Source organism: Phocoena sinus, chromosome 2 (genome assembly GCF_008692025.1).
Source record: "Phocoena sinus isolate mPhoSin1 chromosome 2, mPhoSin1.pri, whole genome shotgun sequence".
Lineage (NCBI taxonomy): Eukaryota > Metazoa > Chordata > Mammalia > Artiodactyla > Phocoenidae > Phocoena > Phocoena sinus.
Window position 1 is genome coordinate 173,089,788 of NC_045764.1, and position 16,381 is coordinate 173,106,168.

At 47.1% G+C, this 16,381-nt stretch overlaps 1 protein-coding gene across 2 annotated transcripts in view; it reads left to right on the top strand.

The window, feature by feature from the left end:
• Positions 1–16,381, top strand: part of LOC116749111 (cholesterol 24-hydroxylase) — a 33,228-nt gene that overhangs the window by 5,416 nt on the left and 11,431 nt on the right. For both annotated transcript variants that reach the window (XM_032623107.1, XM_032623106.1), the window contains exons 2-7: positions 1,383–1,463; positions 2,056–2,137; positions 8,896–8,969; positions 9,443–9,529; positions 14,324–14,462; positions 15,167–15,277. In XM_032623107.1, coding sequence (XP_032478998.1) covers positions 1,383–1,463; positions 2,056–2,137; positions 8,896–8,969; positions 9,443–9,529; positions 14,324–14,462; positions 15,167–15,277 — 574 coding nt within the window. The remainder of the gene's footprint in view (positions 1–1,382; positions 1,464–2,055; positions 2,138–8,895; positions 8,970–9,442; positions 9,530–14,323; positions 14,463–15,166; positions 15,278–16,381) is intronic.

The window sequence follows — 16,381 nt, forward strand, 5'->3', positions numbered from 1 at the left end:
GTGAGTGGTATCTCCATCCAACCTCCCAGCGGCCCAGGCCGAAAGCCCCAGGGTCATCCCTGACCCCTGTCTCACCCCCCACATCCAGTCCATCAGCAGGTCCCCTTGGCTTGGCCCACCTTCATGTACGTTCAGAGTCTGACTTCTCATCTCCACTCACAGCCCCTTCACTGGTGCCCCTGCTTCTACCCCTGCCCCCCACACCTGCCCTGTTTACTCTCAGCTCTGCAGCAGCAAGGACAATTCATTTAAAACCCAATTCGGATCCCATCTCTGTTGTGCTCAAAACCCTCCAGTAGCCCCCACTTCACCAAGCTCAAAGAAAAAGTTTGGATAACAGCCCCCAAGGCTGTACACAATCTTCCCCCCATCTTGGTGACCTCATCGTGTACCAGGTTCCCCTCAAGCACTCTGCTCCAGCCACACCGCCTCCCTGCTGTTCCTTGAACTTACCAAGCACTCTCCTACCTCAGGACCTTTGCACCTACGATCCTCTTTGCCTGGAATGTTCGTCCCCCAGATACCTACGTGGCCAAGTTCCTCACTTCTTGCCGTTCACACGTCACCTTCTTAAAGGGATGTTCCCTGACCTGCCTATTTACAATAATCCTCCTACACCCATCCCCAGCTCTCCTTACCTCCCCCAAGTCTGATTTTTCTCCCATCACTGTCTGACTCCCTATTTACTTACTTATTTATTTATTCACTCTGTCTCCTCCCAGGAGAATGTGAGTGCCACGACCCAGAAAACCCCAACTGCAGTTTTGTTGTCGCCCATTCTGGAAGCTGTAGTAAGTCAGCTTGATGGGAATAAACAGGAGACAGGAAGTCACCAGTACCTTGGAATGTGCCTAAGGTGACACCACACAGGCCTGTTTACAATCTGGTAATCGCACTGCCGAGTTAGCATGACCGAACTATGTCCTGGTGAGAAGGACTGTGGGGGACCCTGGTACCAGCCACGCACCTGGGGCCGGGTGACTTCCTCTTCCCAGCCTCGGTTGCCCTACCTATTAACTACGTTAATAATAGACCCACTTCAGGAGGTGCGGGGAGTTCAGACGGGGTCAAGCTCATCATGGTGCCCAGCATTTAGTAAGTGTTCCCTGAATGCCTCAGGTTATTCCTCGTACCAGCCCCCATTCTCTGCACCAGGGAGATGGTCTTATCCCTCTCCATCTTTCGAAGAAGACTTCCAGAGCCAGTCAGACTGAGATTTGCATCCTGCCTGGTGACCCTGAGCCAGGACTGTACCTCTCCGTGCCTCAGTCCTCCCATCTGTGAAGTGGGCCTGATAATGCCAACTTCACAAGGTCCTGTGGGGAAGGGAGCGCTCTTTGACGGTGACTTCCGGTCATCTTAATGTTTCCCATTTCTTCTAGTTTCCTTCTAGGACACCTCCCCTACTTTTGGAAAAAGGATGAGGTTTGTGGCCGCGTGCTCCAAGATATGTTTTTGGATTGGTGGGTCCTAACTTGTCATTTGTTGCCCCTACTCCAGTCTCTGCCCCTCACGAGCCAGCTTCCCCCAATCCCCTAACCCCCAGTCCGGCACACACCCACCTCCCCCGCCCAGGTCATTCCCACCCCCAGCAGTTCCTACTCTGAGGCACACAAGGGTGGTTCAGAAGGCAAGCTCTGCCTTTTGCCAACTGCGTGGCCTTAGACCGGGCACCAGAAGCTCTCTGAGCCTCAGTTTCTTCATCTGTAAATTGGGTGGGGGTGTGACTAGGTAACAGTCATTGTTTAGGGTGGTGCTTTACACTTTTCAGAGATGTGATATTGCTTGATTCCCAGCACAACCTTTTGGGGCAAAGGAGGAGGATAGCAACCCTATTTCATGGATTTGGAGACTGAGGGCAGTGGGGGGATGTGACTCAGCAGTGAGTCAACAGCAAGGCAGAACCTTGGCCCCAGACCCCTGCTGAGACCTGCCCCCCCCCCTCCCCACCCCCAGGGATGGGATGCCCTGTTTCTCCAGCTGAGCCTGGGCTGATCTGATGACATTCACATCTCTGGTAGTTGACAGCCTCCTTTGCATCACTTTGGTTCCCAGGGCTAAGAAGTACGGACCTGTCGTGCGGGTCAATGTCTTCCACAAAACCTCGGTCATCGTCACGAGCCCCGAGTCGGTCAAGGTAGGAGACAGAGTGGTTTCCGAGGGGAGCCCTCCTCCTCCCTGGGATGGGTGCATGAAAGTCTACCCCCAGGGACTGTGGGAGAAACGTTCCAGAGTCACGCGCATTTGGGCTGGTTTCCCAAGGATCCTGAAGGGGACAGCATCTTTCCCTCTAACCACCCACTTTTTGGCAGTGGGGTTGGGGGCCTCCTAAAAGCAGGGCTGTTTGATGTGGATAGTGAGTTATTGTTAGACTCTTCTGGGCTGGGAGTTTTACCCAGCTGGTGCACACGTGCCTGGTTAGTTCACCTCTCTTAGAAGTTCCTTCATCTGCGAGGTGGGATTATAACCCCTTTCTTTAAAGACTATGATGGGAACTAAATATTGATCCATTTATTTAACAAATAAAGGGTCAAAAGATGCTTCAACATGCACTTTTCTATGTGCTTCACAATTATTAACCCATTTAATCCACAGAGGGGTAGGGACTCTTGTTAGTCCCCATTTTAGAGGTGAGGAAACAGAGACAGGCAGCATTAGTTGGCCTATAATATGTGCAGGCTGGCGTCTGCCATATAAGTACTAAGAATGGCCAGTTGGCAGAACTGGGCTTAAATCTGGGCTCTGCCACCAACTGGCTATGGAACCTTGGACAAATTACTGTTTCACTCTGAGCCATAATTTCCTCGTCTGTAAAATAGGGATGATGCCTCTCTTACAGGTGCTTATAAGAATGGAACTGATGAATTGGGAGATTGGGATTGACATATATATACACTAATATGTATAAAATAGATAACTAATAAGAACCTGCTGTATAGCACAGGGGACTCCACTTCGCTGTACAGTAGAAACTAATACAACGTTGTAAAACAACTATACCCCAATAAAATAAAATTTAAAAAAGAATGGAACTGAAATAATGTGTGTGAACCATCTAGCCCGTGCATGGCACACAGCAAGTGCTCAATAAACGATTGTGCTGTGATTCTCATGGTGGGTACTGAGCTGATGTGCGGGGGTGATGCTCTGCTCAGGCAGCGGCTGTGGTGACACTAAGGGGGACAAAATACAGCTTGGGGTCTAGATCACAAGACAAGTTGAATGACCATGGTGTCTCTAACAGGATGTTAAAAGTCATTTTATTTTTAAAAAGTTTCATTGCAAATACAGACACATGCCTTAAGACTTTTAATAGCATGCTACCAAAAACCATACACAAGACCTTCACGATGCTCGATGAGATAAGAACTTGAAAGACATATATTAATATGATGAATTACATCGCTTAGCATTTAAGTGTTAAATCAGCACTTCCTGGTCATGATACAATTTGTTCCTGGATACGATTTGCTCATCTTTTATTTATTTATTTTTTTTGCGGTACGCGGGCCTCTCACCGCTGTGGCCTCTGCCGTCGTGAAGCACAGGCTCCGGACGCGCAGACTCAGCGGCCATGGCTCACGGGCCCAGCCGCTCCGCGGCACGTGGGATCTCCCCCGGCCGGGGCACGAACCCGTGTCCCCTGCATCGGCAGGCGGACTCTCAACCACTGCGCCACCAGGGAAGCCCCGATTTGCTCATCTTTTGCTAAGAATTTTTGTTTCTATATTTTTTCTTCTCTTGATCCCTGGCTTTGGGATCAAGTTAATAGGCCTCATAAGATGAGTTGGGAAATGGTCCCTCTCCTCTGTTTTCTGAAAGAGTTTGTATAGGAGTAGTGTTATTTCTTCCTTTAACGTTTGATAGAATTTACCAGTGAAGCCATCTGGGCTTGGCATTTTCTTTGAGGGAAGTGTTTTTGTTTTTTTTAAATTATGCAGTCAGTTTTTAAAGTTGATATATGGCGATTAAGATTTTCTATTTTTTCTTGAGTTTTGTATCTTTCAAGGAATCTCTCCTAAATTGTTGAAATTACTGATAAAAAATTGTCCACAATATTTATTTATTATCTTTATCATGTCTACTGGATCTCTGGACATGTCCCCTCTTTCGTTCCTGAGAACAGTAATTTGGGTTTTCTTTTATCTTATTGAACAAGCTGGCAAGAGGTTTCTCAATCATATTCATCTTTTCAAAGACCCACCTTTGGTTTATTGGTTTTCTCCATTGTTTGTTTCCTATTTTATTGATTTCTGCTCTTTTTTTTTTTTTCTTTGCGGTACGCGGGCCTCACTGTTGTGGCCTCTCCCGTTGCGGAGCACAGGCTCCGGACGCGCAGGCCCAGCGGCCATGGCTCACAGGCCCAGCCGCTCCGCGGCACATGGGATCCTCCCGGACCGGGGCACGAAACCGCATCCCCTGCATCGGCAGGCGCACTCTCAACCACTGCGCCACCAGCGAAGCCCCAATTTCTGCTCCTTTTTATTTCCTTCCTCTACTCACTGTCAGTTTGTTCTTGTTCTAATTTTTTAAGGTGATAGCTTAGATAATTGATTTTAGATTTTGTTTCCTTTCTAATATAGGCATTTAAAGCTTTACGTTTCCCTGTAAGCCCTACTTTAGCACAAATATACCACACATTTCAATATGTTGTGCTTTTATTTTCATTCAGTTTAAAATAATTTCTTAATTCCCTTGTGATTACTTCTTTGAACCATGGATTATTTAAACGTGTGTTGTTCAATTTCTAAGTATTATAAGATGTTCCAGATATTTTTCTTTTATTGATTTCTAATTTAATTCTGTAAGGTCAGAGAAAGTGTTCTTCATGATTTCAATCCTTTAAAATTAATTGAAGCTTGTTGTATGGCCTAGTATATGGTCTATATTTGTGAACGTTTGTGAGCACTTAAAAAAAAACATATGTTCTATAATTGTTGGAGTGTTTTAGAAATGTCAGTTAGGTGAAGTTGGTTGATAGTGTTCTTTGAATCTTCTAAATCATTACTAATTTACTTTCTACACGTTCTAGCATGCAGAAAGTAAATTACTCTCTACTGAGAGAGGAGTGTTAAACTCTCTAACCCCATCATGGAATTGTCTATTTTTACTCTCAGTTCTATCAATTTTGATTCATGTATTTTGAAGTTGAGTTACCAGGTGTGTACACATTAAGCAAAGTTATATCTTTGTGATGAATTGATCCCTTTATCTTTAGAAATTTCCCCTTTTTCCTTGGTAGTATTCCACTTCCTGAAGTATATTTTGTTTGGTATTAATATAGCCACTCCAGCTGTCTTATGTTTAGTGTTTCATGGCATATCTTTTTCTATCCTTTTCCTTTCTTTTTGGCCATGCCATGTGGCATGCAGGATGTTAGTTCCCTGACCAGGGATCGAACCCATGCCCCCTACAGTGGAAGCGCAGAGTCCTAACCACTGGACTGCCAGGGAATTCCCTCTATCCTTTTACTTTTTATTATTATTATTATTTATTTTTTAAAATTTATTTCACTTATTTATTCTTGGCTGTGCTGGATCTTTGTTGCTGCATGTGGGTTTTCTCTAGTTGCAGCAAGTGGGGGCTACTCTTCATTGAGGTGTGTGTGCTTATTGTGGTGGCTTCTCTTGTTGCAGAGCACAGGCTCTAGGCATGCGGGATTCAGTAGTTGTGGCATGCAGGCTCAGCAGTTCTGGCTCGTGGGCTCTAGACCGCAGGCTCAGTAGTTGTGGCACACAACTATTTAGTTGCTTAGTTGCTCCATGGCATGTGGGATCCTCCCGGACCAGGGCTCGAACCCCCATCCCCTGAATTGGCAGGTGCACCCTTAACCACTGTGCCACTAGGAAAGCCCTATCCTTTTACTTTTAACCTATCTGGAATTTTATATTTCAAGTGGGTTTCTTATAGATAGCATATAGTGGAGTTTTGCTATTTCAGTCAATCTGAAAATCTCTGCCTTTTAATTGGAGTGCTTAGGTCATTTACATTTAATGTAATTATTGATGTGGTTAAGTTTAAATATACCATGCTGTTGTTTGTTTTCTATTTGATCCACCTGTTTTTTGTTCCCTTTTCCTCCTTTCCTGCCTTTTAGATTGAGTATGTTTTAGTATTCCATTTTATATCCACTATTGTCTTATTAGCCTCTTTCTCTCTCTTTGTGGTTGTCCTAGGATTCATAGGATAATCTTTAACTTATATCAATCTATCTTCAAATAATATTATATCACTTCATCTCTGTTTACTTTTAAGACTTTCTCTTTATCACTGGGCTCAGAAATTTGATTATGATCCACCTTGGTGTGCCTTTCTTTGTGTTAATTCTATGTAGGATTCTTTGAACTTCTTGGATATGTGGGTTCCTTGAGCATATTTGTAAAATTGTAATAAATGTGTTAAGGTTCTTGTCTGTGAATTCCGTCATCTCCATTATTTCTAGGCTTGGTTATAGGTCAGATTTTCCTGCTCTTTGGCACGTCTAGTGATTTTATGCTGCACAATGGACATTGTGACTTGTACATTGCTGAGTGCTCAGTTCTGTTTTACTCCTTTAAAGAGTGCTGGACTTCATTCTGGCAGATCACTTGGATCCTCTCCAGGTTGCTTTAAGGCTTTTGAGGGTTGATCAAGTGTAGGCTTTTACTCTAGAGCTAGTTTAGCCCCACGACTAAGGAGTAACCCTTCTGAGGACTCTAATAAAGGCCTTGTGTCTGAGGTTTAACTGTGGCCAATGGGGACTTGAACAATTCTGAGCTTGTTTGAGCTCTGAGAATCGTTTAGCCTATAGTTACCCAGTAACTCTCCTTTCCCCAGAAGTTTTTTACCCGGTCTTGTGGAGTTTCACTCTACACATGCCCAGATTGGTAGTTATACAAAGATACAGGGGATCCCTGTGCAGATTTCTGCACAGGACCTCCTTCTCTGCATAGCTTCCTCCTCTTGAGTCCTCTGCCCTACAAATTCTAGGCTTTTCTGGCCTGCCTGGACTCTGACCTCTGTCTTATCAATTTGGAAAGCCTGCTGGGCTGTATTTGAGTTTATTCTTTAAGTGCCTTTGTCCTAAAATTGCCTCTGGGCTGAAAGCTGTAGGGCTCCTATATTGTAGGGCTCTTGTTTTTTTTTTTTTTTTTCCTTTTCCTTCTGTCATGGTTCACTGCCCACTGTCTAAAAGCAGACATTGCATAATTTTTGCTTATTTTTCTGGCTGTTTATGGCCGGAGGGAAAGTGCCTAGCAGTTACTCCTCTATGGGCAGAAGTGCACTGTCAGAATGGGCAACAGAAGGCAGCAAGGTGCTGGGGGTTCCCTGTGCATCCCTCATGTCCCAGAGCCCAGCTCACTGGGCCAAACAAAGGATCTGTGGTTCCAGAGACAGCAGGCTGTGGGGACCCTGGTCAGAGACTGTGCTGAGGCTGTTCTGCCTCAGGGGGTGCACCTCAGTTCAGGTGGGGAAGGGCTGGCACAGACCTTGGACTACCCAGAGGTATTTAAGTAGGGCCTGGGAGGTGGGCCTTTACTGCCAAGGTCTTTTTGCAGAAGAGGAAACCAGCAGACATAGGATAGTGACAGAACTTGGTTTACAAATGACAGTTTGGGGGTAGGGGTGGGGTCCCCGGGATGTGGCTTGTGAGCTGAAGTCAACATTTCTGGGGTTTCCTTTGAGCTGAAAATTTGGCTTAGATTCCCAGGAGCTAAGTCCACAGTCACCAGCAGCCCCTGGGTTTAATGGATAGCAGAGATGTCACCTTACTGCGTCCCAGTGCCCACAGGGTAAAGCCAAGCGTCCCGCAAGGCAGGCTTCGGGGGTCTGGCCCAGCAGCCTCTCCAGCCCCCCTGCTGCTGCCCCTCCCCTGCCTCCACACCTCCACTCCTCTGCCCGAATGCACCACCATGTGACAGGGGTTCTCCTGCCTGTATCACAGCTTTCTCTCCCCTCGCCCCCACAGCAAATTGCCTGGATTCAAATCCTATGGCCACCATTTACCATGTGGTGACCCTGGGCCAGTTTTAAACTTCCGTTTTTCACCTAGATGTACGATGAGCATAAAAATACCACCCACGTCTTAGGGTTGATTGGGCATTAAATGAACCCTAGGGCGCTGGTGTGCATTTGGCATTCATGGAGCACCTGCTGTGTGCCAGGTGCCGTTCTCTGCACTTTTCACGTAGAAACAATTTTCTCTTCACAGCAACCCTACCAGGCAGGTACTCTCCCGAATCCCATCTTGTAAAATAAGGAAACAGGGGCAGAGGAGGTGAGTAACTCACCCACGGTCATAGAGTTGGCAAGTGGTGGAGTGAAATATTTGAGCCAGATTCAGATTTAAGCCAGTGGAACCCACAGCCTGGGCTGTGCTGCCTCAAAAGCTGCTAGCTAATGTTACTGTTGCTACCCTCCTGCTCTTGGTGAGGAAGTGGACCCTTCCTCCAGGAAGCCTTCCTTGACTTCCACGGCTGCATTGGCACTAACAACACTGAATCTGTGCTGAGTGTCTCTCCTGTGTCCTAGAAGCCCTCCTACCAGGCTTCTCCCCTTCCCCACTCTGGTTTCAGAGCAGCCCAGGCCTTTTCTTGTTGCCACTTTGGAAGGTGGCGTGGTGTGGGCTCCTGAGTGTGGGCATTGGAGTGAGGAAGCCACCCTGCATCAGTCCCCAGCTGTGTGACCACAGGAAAAAATCACTTCACCGCTCTGTGCCCCGCTTTCCTCATCCCTGAAAGACAGGACTTCCGGAGGGAGTAGGTGAGATCACTCATATGGGCGTTCACGCCGTAGCTGGCCCTCAGCTCAGGGTGATTATTTGGAGGGTGTTTCGAAAGAGACAAGAAAACTGCTGACTCTTCTGCAGCCTCTCATGGGTGCACAAGCTCATGTTGTTTTTCTGGGGATGTTTAGAAGTTCCTGATGTCAACCAAATACAACAAGGACTCCAAGATGTACCACGCGATCCAGACTGTGTTTGGTGAGAGGTAAGATGCGAGGAGGTGTCTGGGGCGAGGCCAGGAGAGCCTCTGGCTGCAAGTGGAGGGTTCACAGGGTCCAGAGTTTTGGATGTAGCATTAAGTCCCAATACCCTGGCTGCCGAGCGCACAACAGGGGCCATCCGTGGTGGTCACCGCTCTTGTCACCAGCACCTTCCTTCTCGCCCGTTCCCCTCCGGATGGCAGGTGGGAATGCAGGGGTCACTGAGGTTGGGGCACACAATCACCCTTATGTATGTACGTATGTATTATGGTAAAATTCACATCACATAAAATTCACCGTTTTAACCGCATTGGAATTACAATTCAGTGGCATTGTTACATTCACCATGTGGTGCAACCATCACCATTGTCTGGTTCTAGAACATCTTCATCACCCCAAAAGGTGACCCGACCCCGTCAGGCAGTCAATTCTCATTCCTTCACCCGTTTCTCACATCAAGCGTTTGTCTCTTCCGCAGGCTGTTTGGCCAAGGCTTAGTGTCCGAATGTGACTATGAACGCTGGCACAAACAGCGGAGGGTCATGGACCTGGCCTTCAGCCGGAGGTGAGTGTGGCCGCAGACAGGCCCTGGGGTCATGGCTGGTTGCTCAGAGGCAGTGCTGGGCTGCCAACCTGGGTGGGCTTGGCAAGGGAGAGTCTTCATTGGAAGGGGCTTCACCTTCACCCAGGCTGAAGGGAGAGAGGAAGGGCACGGCATTACTGGTCAAAGAGAGACCAAGACAGCCAGCGGGGTGGGCGTCAGAGGGGCCCCCAAGTAGTCTGTGAGCGTCAGGAGCTGAATGACCATGATGCCTGGAGGTGTGGGGTCCCTGTCCCCCAGCAGCTCCCTTGGCTCAGACTTTATCACTCCTTGTCTGGGCTTTTTCATTTATTATAGTTTTCATTTTTTGGTAGCATTTTATTTTTAAAGTAGCTGTTTTCACAAGATATAATCCAAATACTATACAACTCACCCATTTACAGGTACAATTCAATGGTTTTCAGTATATTCACAAACGTGTACAACCATCACCATGGTTGATTGTAAAACATTTTCATCACCCCCCAAACCAGTCACTCCTTATATCCTGTCAATGCCTGCCGCTTCTGACAACCACTAATTTAATTTCTGTCTCTATGGGTTTTCATATTCTATACATTTCTTATAAATGGAATCATACAACATTTCTTTTATGCCTGGTTTATTTCACTTAGCATAATATTTTCAAGGCTCATCCACATTATAGCGTGTATCAGAACTTCATTCCCTTTTATTACCAAATAAGATTCCGTTGTATGAACATACCACATTTAATGTTCCATTCATCAGTTGATGGACATTTAAGTTGTTTTTACTTTTTGGCTATTGCGAATAATGCTGCTATCAACATTTTTGGGTGGATATATTTCTCTTGGGTATATAGTAATGGGATTGCTGGGTCATATGGTAATTCTATGTTTAACATTTTGAGGAAGATAATCTTTTATTTTGATATAATTTCAAATTTACAGAAAAATTGTCAGAATAGTCTAAGGGACTTCTGTATATCTTTTACCCAGATCCACTTAATTGTTTATGGTTTAAATCACCATATGTTTTGTCATTTCTTCTTTATGTGTATATATAAATATATTTATAATTTTCTCTGTGTGTGTGTATGTATATACATTTTTGCATAGTGCATGTTTTTTAAATTATTTGAGAGTAAGTTGGAGACATTGTAATCTCTTCCCTTAAATGCTTCTGTGTGTATTTCCTATGATCATGGACATTCTTTTACATGACAGCAGTTCAGTTATCAAAATGAGGACATTTAACATTAATCCAATACTGTTATCTTATCCATAATCCATATTCAAATTTTGTCACTTGTGTAATGACAGCTTTTTGTATTCTTGTCTAGGATCCAATCCAGGTCCATGTGTCAGGTTTAGTTACCGTATCTCTTTATTTTATTTATTTTTTTAATTTTAAGTAATTTAATTAAATTAATTCATTTATTTTTGGCTGCATTGGGTGTTTGTTGCTGCACGCAGGCTTTTCTCTAGTTGCGGCGAGCGGGGGCTAATCTTCGCTGCGGTGCGTGCGCTTCTTATTGCAATGCCTTCTCTTTCTGCAGAGCACGGTCTCTAAGCCCATGGGCTTCAGTAGTTGTGGCACACGGGCTCAGTAGTTGTGGCCTGTGGGCTGTAGAGCGCAGGCTCAGTAGTTTTGGTGTGTGGGCTCAGTAGTTGTGGCTCATGGGCTCTAGAGAGCAGGCTCAGTATTTGTGGCCCACGGGCTTAGTTGCTCCGCAACGTGGGATCTTCCCAGACCAGGGCTCGAACCCACGTCCCCTGAATTGGCAGGCAGATTCTTAACCACTTCGCTACCAGGGAAGTCCCAGTTACCATACCTCTTTAGCCTCCTTCATTCTAGAACAGTTTTTAGTCTTTCCTTAAATTTCTTGACCTTAAGATTACAGGCCAATTTCCTAGAACATCCTTCAGTTTTGTTTGTCTGCTATTTCTGTTCAGTTACACTCAGGTTGTGCCTTTTTTGGTGGGAATGGCCCAGGAGTAATGTTGTATCCTCCTTACGGCATTGTTATCTGGAAGCATGTGTTGATCTGTCTCACTGTTGGAGATGTTAACTGCTCCCTTGGTTAAGGGAGCCTCCAGGCTTCTCCACTGTGCAGTTACTGTTTTGTATGCAGTCTGTGGACAACCGTATAAACATTTTCACCTAGACTTTAGTCACAGCCTCCTCCCTGGCCTCCCCACCTCCTGTTTCCCTCCTCCAATGCATCCACCTGACCGCCCTGGAGAGATCTTGCTGAAACTCAGATCTGACCACCTCTCTCCTCTGTCCTGAAGCCTTCAGTGGCTCCCTATGACCTGAAAGATGAAGGTCAGACCTCACTCCCCCTTAGTCTGCCCCTGAGACCCCTCCAACATTTGGACCCTCTCACCTCCACCTTTCTGGAAACGCTGGGCTCTTTCTGGCATCTCTGCCTGTGTTGCTGCCATTCCCTCTGCCTTCTGTGCTACCCCAAGAAATTCCTCTGACTCCTTTGATACCCAGCTAAGATGTCACTGCTTTGGGGAACTGCTTCCTGACCTTCCAAGACTGAGTTCATGTCTCCATGATGGCTCTTGTCACATCCACTGCAAAGATTCTCATTCAATCTGCCTCCCTCACTAGACCTCGGGTCCGTGAAGGCAGAAGATGTACCCTGTTCCTGGACCCCTGCACCCAGCACGGCACCAGGCACTTCACAAGCCCTCCAGGAATGTCCATAGAATGAATGCATGGAATGGTCTTGGTCTTACTGGAAAGTTGCCAGGAATGATAAAAGGAATAGACTAGAAGGAGGCATTTATTTAATGAATACTTGTGCCAAGTGCCAGGGTTATGAAGGCCAACCAAGGTGACGTGGTCCTACCCTCAGGAAGCTTTGAGGTTATGGGAGGACATAGATTCTAACCAGATGGCCGCCCATAGTGCTCATGATATAAATACCAGCAGCACTGTTTTGGTTGACCCTCTCCATTACACTGAACCTCACGTTTTTTTGTTGTTTTTTTTTTTTTTGCGGTACGCGGGCCTCTCACTGCTGTGGCCTCTCCCGTTGCGGAGCACATGCTCTGGATGCGCAGGCTCAGCGGCCGTGGCTCACGGGCCCAGCCGCTCCGCGGCATGTGGGATCTTCCCGGACCGGGGCACGAACCCACGTCCCCTGCATCGGCAGGCGGACTCTCAACCACTGCGCCACCAGGGAAGCCCCAGTCCGATTATTTTGTATCTGCAGTAGCTGCAAGGGATTCAGTACTGGTGTGGTAACCAGCGCATGAGATCCAAATAGTCAATTTGAATGTGATTTTTAAAAAAAAAAAAAGACAACTACAAAGAATCTTGCAAATAAATATATACTTGCAAACCATGTAAGTGTTATGAAAAAGAAGTCCAGGGTACTATGGGAGCATGTATTGGGACTACTTAGGCTTAAGAGACATTTCCCTGAGGATGTGGCATTTGACTGTCCACCTGGAGAGAGGGCAGATGTTAAGGTGTTATGAGGCATAGGGATGGAGGGTGGGAGGGGAGACAGCTCAGGCAGAGGGGACAACATGGGCAAAGGCCCTGAGAAAGGAAGGAGCATTGGGCTTTGGAGAAGATAACAGGTCATTGTAACAGGAGAGCAGTGCTGCAGGCAGGAATGAACGAGAGCAGACAGCCTCCTGGGCCCAGGTGAGGATTTACCCTCCCTCACAACAGGGTGCTTCAAAGCATTTTAGGTGGGCAAGGGACCAGATTCGAGTGGTGCTTTCATTATATGCCTGGGCCACAGAGAACAAGACATGCAGCCGGCATGGGGTGGGAGCAGCAGTGACCAGACAGATGCTGGGGCCTGTACAAGAGCTGGGAAACAGAGCAGGGCTGGCTGATCGGCAACGAAGAGTGGATAGTCTTTCCTAATTAAAAAAGTTATTCTTTTTTTTTTCTCTTCCCCAATTTGCTCTCTTTACTGTTTTTTAAAACCTCTTATTTGGAAATAATTTCAAATTTCTAGATAAGTTTCAAGAATAAGAATAGGAGAAAAAAACACCCTTATACCCTTTACCCAGATTGCTAACATTAAAAACGACTTTTAATTTCAAAAGCAGCACTTTCTCTTTGTAAAAATTCAGAAATATGTAATGTACAAAGGGACAAGTTCCCCCCTTTCCACTCCCTCAGGGATACCATTTTTGTGAGTTTGGAGCACATCCTTCCGTACCTCTTTCTAAGCTGTATGCCAGGCAGACAAGCCAGGTAGCTGTGCCGGGACAGGGGTGCTGTGGGTTGGGAGCTCTGGGTCAGAGGACTCACTTCTGTGTAGGGCTGGGCACTATGATTGCTCAAGGACAGAGAGTGAAATGGGATAACAAAAGGCTGCAGATGGTGGCCCCAGGCAGGGCAGGTAAGGAGAGTGGGCAGTGCAACCAAGAGGTTGGAGGGGAAACTTCATAGACTCTAAGAGGCCCCAGAGGCCTTTCTTCCCTTCCTTCCCACTGTCTTCTGGAGTTTCTACATTGCCATGTCTCCTTGGGGTCAGAGTTGAAGGGCCAAGTGGCAAACAGAGGACCCATGAAACCATTAAAACTAAGGGTAAAGGGACAGTGGCCATCCTGAATGGAGGGGGCTGGTGAAATCCAAGGCTTAGTTTGATTACTGCAGCCCCATCCTGTGAGCTGGGTCTTAAGGGGAGACCAGAAAGGCTGGGAGGGGCCCCCACCGCCACTCTGCACACTGGTCTCCCTTCAGAAAGGGGGGCACAGGATGTCCGCAGCCCTGGGCTGGTCCCAGTGGCCGCTGATGTCTGTGCTGTTTCCTCAGCTCCTTGGTTAGCTTGATGGAAACATTCAATGAGAAAGCGGAGCAGCTGGTGGAGATTCTGGAAGCCAAGGCGGATGGGCAGACTCCGGTGTCCATGCAGGATATGCTGACCTGCACCACCATGGACATCCTGGCCAAGGTGATGGGAGGATGGCGGAGTGGGGCGTGGGGAGGGCCACACGGGCAGAGGGCATTTCTTCCCTCCCTCTTCCCTGCTTGCTTCCCTCCCCTCTCCCCACTTCTCCACATATAAGCTGCCCCTTCTCTGGGCTGGGAGGGTCATCTGTTTTATCTCCTCGAACTTTTAAAACAACAGCATGAGGTTGGAGCTACCTAACTCATTCTCTAGAAATGGACACAAAGAGATGCGGAGACAGGCCTTTGGCTGGTCAGTGGCAGGACTAGGACTGGATCTCAGGTCTGCCTGACTCCCAGCCCAAGCCTACCTCCCCCTCAGCAGCCCCCATGAGGTATTGCTTGACTTTTCACCTTGGCTGTCTCAGCAGTGGCCCAGGTAACCCCCAATCCAGGTTAAGGATGGAGTTCAGGCACAGTGAGTGAAGTCGTCACCATTCAACAATTCACTGGGAAACTGGGTGTGAAACAGACACACAAGGAAGGCTGCATTTCAGGGGAAATGCATCTTGTCAAGGAAGGAAGCCAAGGTTTGTTGAGTGGCTACTATGTGCCACTTAATCCTACCACATCCCACACGTTCGGGATTATCATGGGTTGTTGTAAGGAGTCGATGACAAGACGCACACAACCCTTAGCTCAGGCTCTGTCCTGGGTCTTCAGTCCTCCCATCACCCACGTATGACCTTGCCCTTCTCTCTCCCCCAGGCAGCTTTTGGGATGGAGACCAGCATGCTGCTGGGTGCCCAGAAGCCTCTGTCCCGGAAAGTGAAACTGATCCTGGAGGGCATCAGTGCATCCCGAAACACTCTGGCAAAGGTACCTGCCATCGTAGCTTGTCTTGTCCTCATTTGCTGGAGAACTTCCTCCTGTGATTGTTTTCAGAATGGGTTTTGAGCTCTGATATGTCTGAAGTGACTTGCAAATCAGTTAGGATTTGCATACATCCCCTAAAGTAGAGGCTGAAAATAGAAGTGGTTTAAGTAAATTAGGAGTAAATCTTTCTCTCATGTGAAATGATCCTGAAGCAGGATGGCAATGATGACCCCACAATGTCAGATGTTCCTGGATTTTTCTGTCTTTCTGTTCCACTGTCTCTAGCACATCACCTCATTGTTATAAGATGGCTGCTGCAGATCCAGCTATCGCCTCCTTGTTGCAGGCATGAAGGAAGAAGGAGGGGGAAAGGTGGCACTGTTACCAAGCCGAACTTGGGTCTGCTTGCCCACAGGCAGTAAAGCCAATATATTGATACTGGGTTGTGGTGAGGGAAAGTGCAACATTTATTGCAGGGCCCCAAGCAAGGAGTCTAGGCAGCTAGGGCTTAAAAGGCCCAAACTCCCTGAAGGCTTTCGGGGAAAGGTTTTTAAAGACGGGGGTGTGTGTTTGGGGTGGAGGGAGGGTGTGGGTATGTGATTAGCTTGTGGACAATCTTCTGATTACTTGGTGGTGAGGTAATCGGGAGTCAACATCATCAACCTTCTGGTTCCAACCAGTCTGGGGTCTACGTGTAGGTGCGCAGCATGCAGTTAACTTCTCCCACCTGGTGGCAGCTTCAGTATCTGGAAAACAGCTCAAAGGACATGGCTCAGAATATTCTCTGTAGCCCTTGAGGAGGAACTAAAGATTCTTGACTTTGTTTAATAGTTAAACTATTATTTTGTCTTGCTGGACTGTTTTCCTTTCTTTCTGCATTTTACCCCTTCTCTGATTAAATTCTCTTTGGAACTCGGGGAAGGCCTAGGAGGCTAAGGTTTTTCTATAGACAAGAGGCAGGCGGAGGACATGGGGGTGGGGGTGGTCTGCTCTGGGAAGACCCCATAGAGTCCTGCTCGGCTACAGTACTTGAGTTGATTCCCAGACAGATGCTCAGGGCCCCCTTCTGTACCCTGGGACTTCAGACTCTGAGCTTAGAGTCCCCTG